At 59.3% G+C, this 13,479-nt stretch overlaps 1 protein-coding gene across 1 annotated transcript in view; it reads right to left on the reverse strand.

Annotated features, from left to right (window-relative positions):
• Positions 1 to 13,479, reverse strand: part of SORCS2 (sortilin-related VPS10 domain containing receptor 2) — a 237,611-nt gene that overhangs the window by 223,453 nt on the left and 679 nt on the right. The window contains exon 2 of the mRNA XM_006893670.1: positions 13,314 to 13,449. Within this exon, the coding sequence (XP_006893732.1) occupies positions 13,314 to 13,449 (136 nt within the window). The remainder of the gene's footprint in view (positions 1 to 13,313; positions 13,450 to 13,479) is intronic.

Below are 13,479 nucleotides of genomic sequence, written 5' to 3' on the forward strand. Positions count from 1 at the left end.
CTCTGCTCACCACTCACGGAGTCCCCCATCCTGCTGGGGCCCAAAGGCTGAGACCCAGGCCATCTCCACATGCTCCCTCCCTGACTCCACCTACAGCCCTCTGTAACCAGGACCCCAGGAGATGAGGCCCAGCCCCCCCTCTAATGAGCAGGCCCCACACAGGCCAGTGTCTTGTCACCGTCACCGCAGGCCCAGTAGAGCAGCCTAGCCTAGAGCCCTCAGGAAGGGGCTCTCACACCTCAGTGTGCGCAGGGACAGGACTAGAACCAGGGTCCCCAGAGACCCAGCTGAGGAGACCTCCAGACCACAGGGAGTGGGTGTCCCAGCTGAGGAGACCTCCAGACCACGGGGCACGGGGGTCCCAGCTGAGGAGACCTCTAGACCATGGGGCACAGGGGTCCCAGATGAGGAGACCTCCAGACTGCAGGCTGTGGTGGGGGTCACTGGATGCTGATGTCAGGGCAGGGTAGGACCACCATGTGGGACTACTGAAGGCCACCAGGTCTGCTCACTGGGGCTTCCACGTGGACAGTGTGCGGGGAGAGTGCACAGGTGTGGGGTGTCAAGGCACCTCACCAGTGTACCTGAGGGGTCCCTCTCATTGTACAGCAGACATCCTTTTGATGCACTGACGACAATATCAAACCCTTAATCTTGATCAGGCTTCTGAGCCCAGGTGGTAGTGGTGGTGAGTGGTGGTGGTGGTTCTTATGTGCAGTCCAGTGGCCTGTGATTCATAGCGACCCGCTGTACAACAGCTCTGAGGCCTGCCCTGTCCTGAGCCAGTCTCACTGACTCCAATACACCTAATCCCATTATCCCAGCTACTGTGTCACTCCATCTCATCTGGGGTCTTCCTCTCCTGCACTGTCCCTCCACCTTCACAAGCATGATGTCCTTCTCCAAGGACTGGTCCCTCCTCGCAACATGCCTAAAATATGTGAGATGGAGATTCAAAATCCTTGCCTCCAAGGAGCAGCTTGGTTTCACTCTCTCCAGGACAGACCTGTTTGTTCTCCTAGCCATTCATGGGGTGTTCAGTATTCTTCTTTAGCACCACAGATAAAGGCATCAATTCTTCTTCTGTCATCCTTATTCATTGTCCCTCTCTCTGACACATAGCAAGTAAGTGTGAAGACCCTGGCCTGGATCAGGCACACCTTAGTCTCTAGACTGACATCATTGCTTTTCATTAGTCTACAAAGGCTCCTGCTGAGACACAGCCCAACCCCTGGAGCCAAGGTCGTGGACAATGGACAAGCTGCAAGCTCCACTGAAACCCACCAACCAAGGACAACTCTGGTGGTGGTCACTGACGTTCCAGCATCACAGCCACACACAAAACGTGAGTCCAGGGCGATTAACACCCTTCAAGACAAGTAACACCATCCAGGACAACTGACCAAGGGTGGTTGTTGTTGTTGTTGTTGTTGTTGTTGTTGTTGTGTGCGGTCAAGTCACCTGTGACTCATAGTGACCCCATGTATCTAAACCCTGCTCTGTCCTGTGCCAACCTCACCATCTCTGGCACACCTACCCCCATTATTCCAGGCACTGAATCAACCCATCTCATCAAGGGCCTTCTTCTTTTGTGCTGTCCCTCCACCCTCCCAAGCATGACGTCCAAGGACTGGTCCCTCTCCTAGCAACATGCCCAAAGTATGTCAGACGAAGCCTCAGAATCCTTGCCTCCAATGAGCAGCCTGGTTTAACCCTCTCCAGTATGAATCTGTTTGTTTTCTTGGCAGTCCATGGTACATTCAATACTCTTCTCCAGCACCACAGCTCAAAGGCGTCAATTCTCCTTCTGTCCTCCCTAGTCCTTGTCCAGCTCTGATGCATAGCAAGCGATTGCAAAGACCAAGGTGGTAGGCAGTTTGAATCCTCACTGGGGCACAGCCGAAGGGCCGGCTGACCCCTTCCACAGCACCCGAGGAGCGTCCGCACACGCTTCCTGCATTCATTGCTCATGGCCTTGGGCCTCATGAGGCTCTTGGGCAAATCCGTCCTGAGCGTGATCGGACACAAGAGAACCGATGTCGCGGACGCTACTGCATCAAGTGTGTGCCAGTGTCACGTGAGACAAAACAGCAGGCTTCTGAGAACTTGGCCGCAGGAGGAGAGAGTCTGGAAACTCGGGTTCTCCAGAAACAGACAAGGTCACTGCCCTGTGCAGCTGGGGCCTCACACACCAGACAAAAAGCAAAGCACATGGCGAGCTCTGGTGGCCTAGTGGCAAGAAGCTGCACTGCAATCCTACAAGTACGTGGTTCGAATCCACCAAATGCTCTGCTGGAGAAGGAGGAAAAATCTCCTCCTGTACCTGTCAGATCTGATTTGACGGTACACACACACAAAATAATAAAAATAAAATTTAAAAAAATTTTTAAAAAAAAAGCAAAGCACAGCGGCTGGCAGCGCCGCCCTCTCAGCGCCACGCCCACACCACGCCCACGCCTCACCCGCAGTGGGTCGGGTGCCCACAGTCCAGGCTCCCCACTGTCACTGTCTGCTCACCAGCAACCTGCAGCAACACCCTGAAGGAAGTTAGCACGACAGAGACACACCACTTTGGGAGAGGATCTGAGAGTCAATGCAGCTCAATTTTATTGGGAGCTGCAGTGCACTTATATAAACAGGAAGACAGGCTAGGGTGGGCTTACAGATGTGGGACATGCAGACTGGTCAGGAGAACCTCAGCCTCCTGCGGACCACTCCCAGCTCAACAGACGGGACAGCGTCTTCCCAGCTGGTGAGCTTTCTCGGAACAGCCAAACACGGGAGCTTTCTCTACCCCGTATCAAAGGCTGTTGGGAGCCTTGCACTTATCTGGATCCTAGGCCATCTGTCCTGGCCAGAGACCCTTCCTTCCTCCCCAACATTCCGCAACACCCCACTAGTCCTCAGTGGCACCCTCACTCCACACCCATGAACCTAAGGGGGTCACTGCATCCTCTCCTGACATGGAGTCGCTGAAGACACTAGTGGTCAGAGCTGGGAAAACAGGGCCCCTCCTCACCCTCGTCCACTCTGCCCCTTAGTTGAGAGCTTCTTCAAGCCACACGACAGAAAACTAAACCAGTGGCCAGGGGCAGCAGGACGGAACAGTGGGGGTGGGGGCAGCAGGACGGGACAGTGGGGGGACAGCAGGAGTGCAGAACTGTGGGGGTGGGGACAGCAAGAGAGCAGGACCAGTGGAGGTGAGGGGACAGTGGGGGTGGAGAGAGCAAGAACGTGCGCTGGAGATGGGGTCAGCAGACCGTCAGACCTTTCTCCCGAGGTGCCATCCCTCAGCGACTGTGTGTTCGGGACTCCGGGGGCAGCCGGGAGCTGGGGGAGCTTGGCTGACGTGGCACTGTTACCTGTGGGTGGCACTGTGGGGGGGGGGCGACCGGACACACGTCCCAGCCACAGGACGTTCCAGGTAGAGTGACAGCCGGGGGATCAGGCTGCTCCCAGAGGCTTTGGGAGGAGCCTGCAGTAGCACGGACAGGGCACTGCGTGGCCAGGAACCCCGGCTTCATGTCCTCTGGCAAACACAAAGGGCAGAAGGAGCTCATGCGGGGTAGCTGGCGTGCCACTGTCACCGCCTTCGGTCTCTGTGGACGGAACTACTTCAGACCTGAGGCTGCAATCTATAATTAAGATCTGTGCCAAGTTCAACCCAAAGAAAAAATTTCAGGCTAAAAGCCTCCTGTGATTAGAGGTAATTAATGGTTCATCCACCTGCAGCGCGTGTCCTCTTTGACTGTGGAGCCAGCTGTGGGGCCGAGGGGAGCCCCTAAGGAATGCCAGTGGAGCAAGTGGGGGACACCTGTAGGCTGGGGGTCCCCACCACATCTGCTGCTGTCTCTGTGGAGGGTCCCTGACCTCATCCCACCAGCCACGGCCCACACATCCTGGCTCCTCCACCCACGTCCTCGCTGTGTCCTTCTCAGGCCCAGCGCTGGCCGCCCCCCAGCTCCTGCCCTCAGCTGCCAGCCTCTCGTGGCCTCTGTTCTGTCCTTGTGTGATGGGCACTTGTGGCACAAAGACCCACGCAGGCATGACAAGTGGGCACAGCCACGGTCACCATCCTTGGAGCGGTGTCCACCCCGGACCTCTAGCACAGTATCCACCCACACGTGCTCATCCCTGGGTTCGAGCCTGGGGCCATTTCCTGTCTCGTGTGACTTAAAACCCTGGGTCTTCTCCGTTCATGATGCAACCTTTGGACCACCCCCTTCTTGGAGCCTGCGATGACCCCACCGGCTGCTGTCTGCAGATTCTCCTCCTCAGATTTTCCGAACATCTGACCCCAGTGGGTGCAGCTCCCTCCCCAGGCCCCTGCCCCTGCCCTGGCCATCACCTGGCAACATCCTCCCAGATTCTCACATCTCAGTCCAGGAGCTGTAGCCCCTGCGCCCCAGGCCATCATCTGGTGATGTCCTCACAGGTCCTCATGTCTTTCTGTCCTGAGAGCAGGAGATGAAGGATGGATGTCTGTCCCTGCTCCCCCCGCACCCCCAGTCCTGCCCACCTGCTCCTCGCCACCCACCCTCGTCACTTCTACTGTGCTCCAGCCTACCTTTATTTACAGATACTGCCCAGTCCACCCCGAGGGTCTCCTTCAATGTGACGTCAGGTGCACTCTGATTAGGAAAGACCCTCCCTAGAGGAAGTGTCCCGCTTGAGAGGTGGTTACATGTTCAGCAGCTAATGCAAGGGTCTGTGGTTCAAACCCACCAGACGCTCAGAACAGGAGACGGTCAGCTGGCTCTATCCTGCAGGACCACTGTGTCAGGATTGCCTGGACAGGAGACGGTCAGCTCGCTCTGTCCTGCAGGGCCTCCGTGCCAGGACCGCCCAGACAACAGTGGGGTTCTCACCGGGGCAGGTGACAATGGTCTTCGACGTGGTGCTGTCTGGGTCCCAGGAACTTGAGTCACACTGTGGTTGCTGTGAGCTGAGTACTGTTCCAGGTGGTGGTCACAACACCAGTTCCCAGAGCCCTGGGGGCCCAACAGTCTACTCAGGAGCTCAGCCTGGTGGATCGAGTCTACCCAGAGGGGCCTGGTGACCCTTCACACTCCCAGTCATCAAGTCCCGTGCAGGACATGACTGCTGTGGTAACGGCTGGAGGCTGCCAGGTCTGAGGAGCCGAAGGGGGGGCTGCCAGGTCTGCGGTACTGCGGGGGGGAGGTCTGCCAGGTGTGTAGTGCCGCAGAGGGGCTGAGGGGTGAATGCTGGGCATTGCACAGCCTAGAGGAGCTGGCTGGCTTTCACACCCACATGAGTGTTTGTTTTATGCTAATTATAAAAGCCTCCGTGTGAGAAAGTTCGTGGGAAGACGGCATCAACAACCTGCAATACGCAGATGGCACAGCCTGCTGGGGGAGCGTGGACCCGGCACTGCAGGAGATCCAGGCCTGCAGCCTCAACACCAAGAAACCGGCTCCTCCCAGGGCCATGGGCACATCGTGACAGATGAGGCCGAGGTTGGTGGACATTTCCATTTCTAAGGTCCCCGGGAGCAGCCCTCAGGAGATGAAAAGGTGTGAGGCCCAGGGAGCTGTTGTCCAGGAGCTCTCCGATGTCACCGGAGGACCGGCGTGCCTGCCTTGGCTGTGGTGTCCTCCAGCACCTTGTGTGCATTTGAAAGCTGGACGTGAACAAAGAGGACGAGAGGACACACACCTCTGAACTATTGTTGGTGACGAGTACTGGATGTGCCAGAACCATCAAGAATGGACCGTGTACTTAGAAGAACAGAGCGAGCTCGGAGAGACATGGTCTCCGCACACTGGACATGGCCTCAGGAGGGCTCTGTCCCTGGAGAAGGACAGCAGGCTGAGTAGAAGGTTGGTGAAAAAGAGGAACTGTCACCATGGCTGCATCAAAGAGCTCAAAGATAGCACTGACCACTGCCCTACCTGTGCCAGCCCCACAGCCCCCACCACCCCACGTCCACTACTTGTCACTGTGTTACTGCCCTGCTGACCCCTCCTCCATGGACCCTATACTCCCTCCATCTTTCCCAGCATGACGTCCCCTCCAAGGACTGGCCCTGCTGACCACATGCCCAAGTGTGTGAGATGAAGGCTCACCCTCCTCACCGCTAAGGGGCACCTGCTGCACCTCCTTCAGGAAGGGCCTGTCTGTCCCCTTGTCGGCCGCAGACTCCACGCTTCACCCCAGGAAGGGCCTGTCTGTCCCCTTGTTGGCCGCAGACTCCACGCTTCACCCCAGGAAGGGCCTGTCTGTCCCTTTGTCGGCTGTAGACTGCATACTTCACCAGCCCACAGTTCAGAAGTCACCTCTTCTCAGTCCTTATTCACGGGGCACCTACATCTGTTACAAGCCAGGAGGGCAGCTTCTTTGGGGACTCCACCCACAAGACTCGGGCCTCAGACAGTGACATCTGTGGTCACCAGGGACTTGGGTCCCCTGTAGAGGGACGAGTCACAGAGACAGCCCCCCCCGAGCCCCATGCTTTCCCAAACGCCCCCTCCACCCTCCACCCACTTATCAGTGAGACTGGAATAGTTAGGAACTGCGGGCAGCGTGAGGAAGAATGGGACGTCCTGCATGCTGACCAGGCCTGGCAGAGGACCCAGTCCTACTCCAGGGACGTCCAGATGAACCACCTGCCGTGGAAGGAAGCCAACCTGGATACTCTCGGGGCGCAAGGCTGGAGACATCAGCTCGGGTGGAGTCATCAGGAGAGGGCGCTGACAGAGGGCATGGTGGTCAACGGACCCAAGGGCTATGAGGACGAGGGAGACCCTCAGAGGGGGACTGACACAGTGACCACATCAATTATGAAGACAGGGCTAGAGCGGGCGGCGTGTCCTCCTGCGGGGCACACGCACCATGGGTCTACCTGATGAGCGTCCACTCTCCAGGACCGTTTCCAGGACCGAGGTCCCTCGCGCTGCATGTGGGCTAAGCTCCAGACCCGCAGGACGCATTCTTGGAGCAGCCTGTGGGGCCGGCGGGCCTGCTGTGAGATGTGGTCGAGTCGAGTCCAACCCACAGCGACCCATGAACAAGAGACCTGCACCCCGTCCTGTCCTGCGCCAGCCTCCCACTTCCTGAAACCCAAGCCCGTTGCTACAGTCACTGTGTCGATGCACCTGATCGAGGGTCTGCCTCTCCGCCGCTCTCCGTTCACCATTTCAAGCATGGTGTCCACAGAACAGCTTCTCCTAGCAACATCCAGGTGACGTATGTGAGGCAAGGCTTTATCATCTTTGCCTTCAGGGAGCACTCCGGCTGCACCCTCGTCACTGTCTATCTGTCCTCCCGGCCGTCATGGGATGTGCAGCGCTCTTCTCCAGCACCACAGCTCAGAGGCATCAGTTCTTCATCTGTAGTCACCGTCCAGCTCTCCGATGCACAGCAAGTGAGTGAAAATACCATGGCCTGAAGTGGACGCACCTTAGTCTTCAAGCTAACATCATTGCTTCTCAATAATTTGAAGAGCTCTCTGACTGCAGGTTTTCCCAGTACAATGCATCTCCTGATCTGACTGCTGGTACCAGGGATGGTGACTGACTTTAACCAGGGAAGTGACTTCAGCGAAGTCCACGGAGGATGAGGAATTCTGACAGGAAGACACACGACTCTGTAGCCCGAGGCACTGGGGCCCGTGCTGCAGGTCCCTCCAGAGATGCGCTCTCCCCATATGCCCCAGCACAGAACTTCAGAAAGGCCTTTGGGTGCGAGCCGCCCTGAGGTGCCCGACCTCCCTTGTTAACTGGACTCTATCTGCGGCATCAAGCAGCCGGGCAGGGGCCAGCCAGGGCTGCTGTGCAGAGCCGCACCTGTGAGGTGACAGGGAAGGAGCGATGTGCGGTTATTTTAAGATCTCTGAGCGGGTGAGGAGAAACTAATTAAATGATTGTAATTTTCCGTGCAAATACAGCAAGTGACTGCTACAGAAATGCAAAATAAGAAGGGGCCTTTCCCACCTCCAAAGGACATCTTGCTCCTAACCCTCCCCAGTGCTCCATCAGAGTCTGCACTCACTCCTTCAGGGGGTGCAGGTGATGAGCCTGGAGGCTGGGGAAGTGACGGGTGGAGGTGGAGAGGTGACAGAGTGGAGGTCATGAGCTGGGATGCTGAGGTGGTGACAGGGTGGAGGTGGAGAGCCAGGGAGGCTGCGGAGGTGATGGGGTGAAGGTGACGCATGGGAGCTGGGGGGGGCACAGAAGCACCCCGAGAATGGGGCAGGGCCACAGTGGGGCTTGGAGCAGAGAGCAAGAGTGGGATAAGGTCACTCCAGCCCCTGACCCCTGGGCACATGCAGACCCTGAGCTGGGCACACCTGCTGTGACTGTACCCTGCGTTTTGTGGACTCTGACTCAAGTCCCTCCAGGACCGAGGCTGCCCAGAGGTTTCCCAGGCCAAGACCTTAAGGAAGCCACGGTCACATCTCCCAGGGCGGCTCGTGGATTCAAACCACTGACCTTTCCCTCAACAGCCAAGTGCTTAACCACGCACCACCACAGCTCTGTTCATCAGCCAGAGAGCTGGCTCTGCCCTTAACATACCACACTGTGCGGTCAGTTCCGATTTGGGGATGCAGGTCCAGGCACGTCCATGGGGTCAGCCCAGCACTCGGGGCCCCTTGCTGACCCTCTGCACTAGAAAGTGTGAAGTCACTGACCTAAACGGGTCTTTCCCAACGACCTGCCCAGGGTCAGTGAGCCCACAGCTGTCCTCACGCCGAGGCCTGTGGGCATCTGTGGGACAGCGAGGGGCAGATGAGTGCCCATCAGAGCTCTGTCGGTGGGCCATCCAGGGGACAGTGAGGTTCTGCCGTGGTCCCTCTCTATCCCAGGGAATAGTCAGGTCCCATCACAGCCCCTCTCCATGCCAGGGGACAGAAGTATCCTGGACCGGCCCTCCACACAGTAGAAGGAAGCTGGGCTGGAGCAGGCCCCAAACCCACAGTCCAGGTCCAGAGCCCCGGCTCTGACGTGAGGAGGAGTCTACAGGCCCATAAAGAATACACTGCCTTCCACCTGGACGAGCAGGACAAGGAGACACCCCACACACTCAGAGGCCAACCTATAAGCGTGGTCAGGGAAACGGCCGGGACCCTCCAATCCTCGAGTACACCCCCTGCAGCCCCCGTGCGGGCACCTTGGGGGCCAATGAGGAACAAAAGGACACAGCTCCGAGCAGGCCCAGGCCACCTCCTGCCTCCCTGGGGGACCAGCTATGGAGTCCGTCCATTCGTGAAGAGGCTCAGGGCGAGGCCGTGGTCCTCCAGGGCTTCTGCCTGACCAGGCCGCAGTGACAGTGACCACAGGGCCCCAGGCCTCACCCTCAGCCTCTTCCCAGCCCAGGTGGTGCCCTTGCTTTCAGCTCCACCGTCTCCTCCTCCCAGAAACCTTCCCGGACTGCCCTGCCAGGACAGCACCCTCACTCAGGGGACTCTCCTCGCCGGTTCCCTGAGGAACTTTCTAGAAGGGCAGGGCCATTTTCCTCAGTGCGGCACAACTGGACAGTCACGAGCAGAGGGGACCAGCCACCGCAGGGCAGAGTGGCATCAGGAGGCCAGCGGTCAGGCCCAGAAGGAACACCATGGGGACGTGGATCCACACGGGCCCTCAGTACCCCAGGGGAGGCCACGTGGGGGCATGGGGACTGGCCAGGCATTGCTGCAGTCTATGGGGACACTGACCGTCACCTGGGCAGCTGTCTCCGTGTGTGAGGGTTTGCACAGCACTGCTCCCAGCATGCTGGCCTGTCCATCACACAGGCTCCCCACCCCTCATAGCACACTTGGGGTCTCTCTGCACAGCACCCCACCTGTACCCCACCTCTTAGACCTTGCCCCAGCATCACAGACACCTTTCCCATACCCGCACTATCTTCAGTCCCAGGGCTGCCACTCCCATTGGCTCTCCTGCCACGAGGCTCACCCCTAATCCACTGCCCTCCCCTCTAATGAGGCCCGCAGATCCCCGCTCCTCCCCACCAGGACCAGGACCAAACTGTGGTCAAACCGCTCCTGCAGAGAGAGACCCTCGGCCGAGGTCCAAGGCGCCCAGAACAGAGAAGGCCCTTCCAGAGATGCTCAAGCTTGTCTCTCTGCCTCTCAATTATGGACAGTCACTTCCCAGACCCCAAACCAGAGTCCTCTCCGCCTTCAGTGTCCCCAACCCTGAGGGACCAGCACAAAAGACACATGAAGAGAGAGGGAGACTGGAAGAGAGAGGCAGAGGGAGAGACAGAGAGGGGCAGAGGGAGAGAGAGGGGCAGAGGGAGAGAGAAAGAGGGGCAGAGGGAGAGAGAGGGGCAGGGAGAGGGAAACAGAGAGGCAGAGAGAAATGGGGGGCGGGGGAGGGAGGCAGAGGGAGACAGGAGGCAGGGAGAGGGGAAAAGAGAGAGGGAGATAGAGAGAGACACAGGGAGAGAGAGATACAGAAATAGAGAGACACACACACACACAGCTCAAGGAACAGAGAGACCCAGGGTAAGACAGGGATGAGGAGAGACAGAAACGTAGAGAAAGGGCAAGAGAAGGGCAGAGAGAAATGAAGAGACAGAGACACAGAGAGAGGGAGAGACTCAGAGAATGAGAGACAGAGAGAAATGGAGGAAGAGATGGTGAGACGGAGGCAGAAGACAGCTGAAACAGTGGTCAGTGCTCTTCTGGAGGTAGCCCAGGTGGCCGGCCAGGTGACAGAAGGCTCACAAACAAGCCAACTGCTGTCCACGTTGGGGACCCAGTGCCATGAGAGAGGGCACACGGATGAACCAAGTCCAGATTGACACCTCCTGAGATGGTCAGCTGGGGACTGAGAAGTGGACACAGAGCACAGGGTGGCAGGACCCTGGTCTGTTACCCTGGTGGTCACCTGGCAGGCAGGTCCTGTGGTGAGTGACAAGGACCCAAGCACTGGGTCAGCCAGGTGGACAGGACAGGGTGACAGGGACATGTGGCCCAGCCGAGGCAGCACAAGACACCTGTCCACTCTCAGACCCACCCGGGCAGGGCTAGGAGGACACAGTGCCGTGACAGACACATTTCACAGGTTGTTCCTGAACCCAGTGATGCCACTCACAACCCCACAAAGTCACACCCCAGCCGGTCACGCTGCAAGGGTACACACAGGGCCAGGCCTCACACCCATCACCCGACATGGTCACACAGGGATACACGCAGGGCCGGGCCTCACCCCACGCCGTCACACTGCGGGGTACACTAAGGAGTGGTCCTCACCCCAAGACCGCACAGCCTTTGCTGAAGACGCCCGGAAAGCACATTATAAAACCCTTCCCTCCCTGAAGCCTCTTCCCTTTGAAAAGTCGTCACCGATGTCACACGGCTCTAGCCACGTCCACAGTCCACCGTCCACCGTGGCCGTGACGGAGAGCTGGGGAGGCCCTCGTCGTGGTCTTGTGAGCCGCACTCTCTTGCTTCCAGAAGGCCCTGGCCCGTGCCCACTGCCTCCAGGTGCCCCTGCAGTGCCTCCTACAGCCTGAGTTCCCGAGTACTGTCCCCTGGGGCTGCCTCGCCCAGATCCCCCACAGACCAGGCTCCAGGGGGCTTGCCCAGCACTGGGCCTGCTGCCCACATGCTGTCCCTCTCCTGCTCCCCACTTGCAGGGACAGTGTCCCCTTCAAAACTCCCCTTGGGTTCCGGAAACTTCCTGCCCCCTGAAGATAGGACAGCACTCGAGTGGAGGACAGTGGGGAACAAAACTGGGAACACGGAAACCCAACTTCCTGGTCAGAGGGAAACAGCGATCCCCCAACATGTGGCCTGGTCAGTCCACTGGTCTGCCTGGAAGAGTAGAGGGACGGCGCAACAGAGGGGGGCCCCTGACCACGCTGACTGACAGAGACCACAACGGGCTGGAGCACAGTGGACATGGTGAAGACAGCGCGGGACAGCACAAGGTTCACATCTACTGCTCACAGGGCCGCTGTGACCCCAGCCAAGTCGACCTTCCAGCCCCTGACAACAACGAGGTGACCAGTGCACCAGGCGGGTGCCCAGAAAACAATCAACCCCAGGCACCCACAGAGAAGATGTGCCCATGGGTCAGGCCGGCATCGGGCAGCAGGGTGTGCGGACGTGGGGTGCGCAGGGCATGTGGAACGGCCTGTTCCATCCTGAGGTCAGCCATGGACATACCAACTCGCCAACTGTTAAATGGAAAATCAATGTGCCCCGCAAGCTCCCTCCCCAAACCCGTCAACAGTGAGTGGAAGCCGAGTTGCCCTGCACACCCGCAAGGGGGCCAGAGGTCTCTCCGGGGAGCACCCACTCCTGCTTCTGGCGGCCCCCTCCCCACAGTCCAAGGCCACCCTGCAGGCCTGTGGCTGGACAGGGCATGGGGCCCTACCCCCTGCTCCCTGGCAGTCTCAGCAGAACTTGAGGGGCAGTCCTCATCATGACAGCTGGTCAGCCTGAAGGGTCAGGCGATGGAGGGAAGCCGGGAGGTCTGCTCCCCCGCCCCCCGCCCCAGGCTGCCCTGGGGAGCAGTCCTTGCCCCAACTCCCAGCCAGGGCTGCCCTCACTGACCTCTAAGAGCAAGGGAGCCAGATAAGACAGGCCCGGAAAAGCTACCTGGGGGCCACTCATGGACTACTGGGATGGGTAGAGGGAGGGGAAGGACCCGGAGCTGGCTTCAACTGGAAGCCCCCACGTAAGTGGCCCGCAGAGAGAGAGAGGAGTGGCCAACTTGCAACTGGAATGAAGCCAGAGCGGCGGGGGAGTGGGGGAGGGCTGGGAGAGGCTGCGAGCTGGGGTCCCAAAGAGGGGCGCATCCAGGCGTGTCCAGTACACACGAAGGGGCTGGAAACAGAGGTTCCCCAAAACCAAGTGTTCTAGAATCGCTCCCTAGCTGACTGGGGAATCCAGAACCACCACTCCCAGAGGCACTCTGCGACAGGGGAGGGCGGGGAAGGGTCCCCGGAACACCAGAGAGGGAAGGGTCCTGGAACCCCCAAATCGCCCAACACAAAGTGGAGTGGACCAGTCTGAGTCTGGGGACGCAGGAAATACAACATGGAATGAGAGGAGCCCCAGAAGAACGCAAACAGAAACGCCTTGAGACAGCGGTCCCCAAGCTTCGGACCCCTCCTAACCCCGGGCCAGTGGGGCGCCCCGTGGCTCCAGTCCAGGAATCTGCGGGCAGGTCCCAGGTTTGGTGACGCGCCCCCACTGACGACTCTCCCATCGGAGTCCAGGGACGGAGCCCGGAAGGGGCGGCTGAGAGGCGGCTGCGTCCCCAAGTGCGGGGAGCCCCGGGGAGGCGGCGGGGCGACGGAGGGGTCCCGAGCCCAAGCGGAGCGCGCGGGGGACTCACACTGCTGTTCTCTCCGGTCCAGTGCACCATCGCCTGGTTGTGCGTGGCGTCCCCCTTGAGCACGAACGACGTGCTGATGAGCGAGACCTGCGCCCGTGAAGCCGCCCCGGCCCCCGGCGCCGCCCGTGCGCTGCGCCTCCGAGCGGGACCCGGAGCGGGGCCGGAA

Source organism: Elephantulus edwardii, unplaced genomic scaffold (assembly GCF_000299155.1).
Source record: "Elephantulus edwardii isolate Elephantulus edwardi_28Jun2011 unplaced genomic scaffold, EleEdw1.0 scaffold00129, whole genome shotgun sequence".
Taxonomy (NCBI): domain Eukaryota; kingdom Metazoa; phylum Chordata; class Mammalia; order Macroscelidea; family Macroscelididae; genus Elephantulus; species Elephantulus edwardii.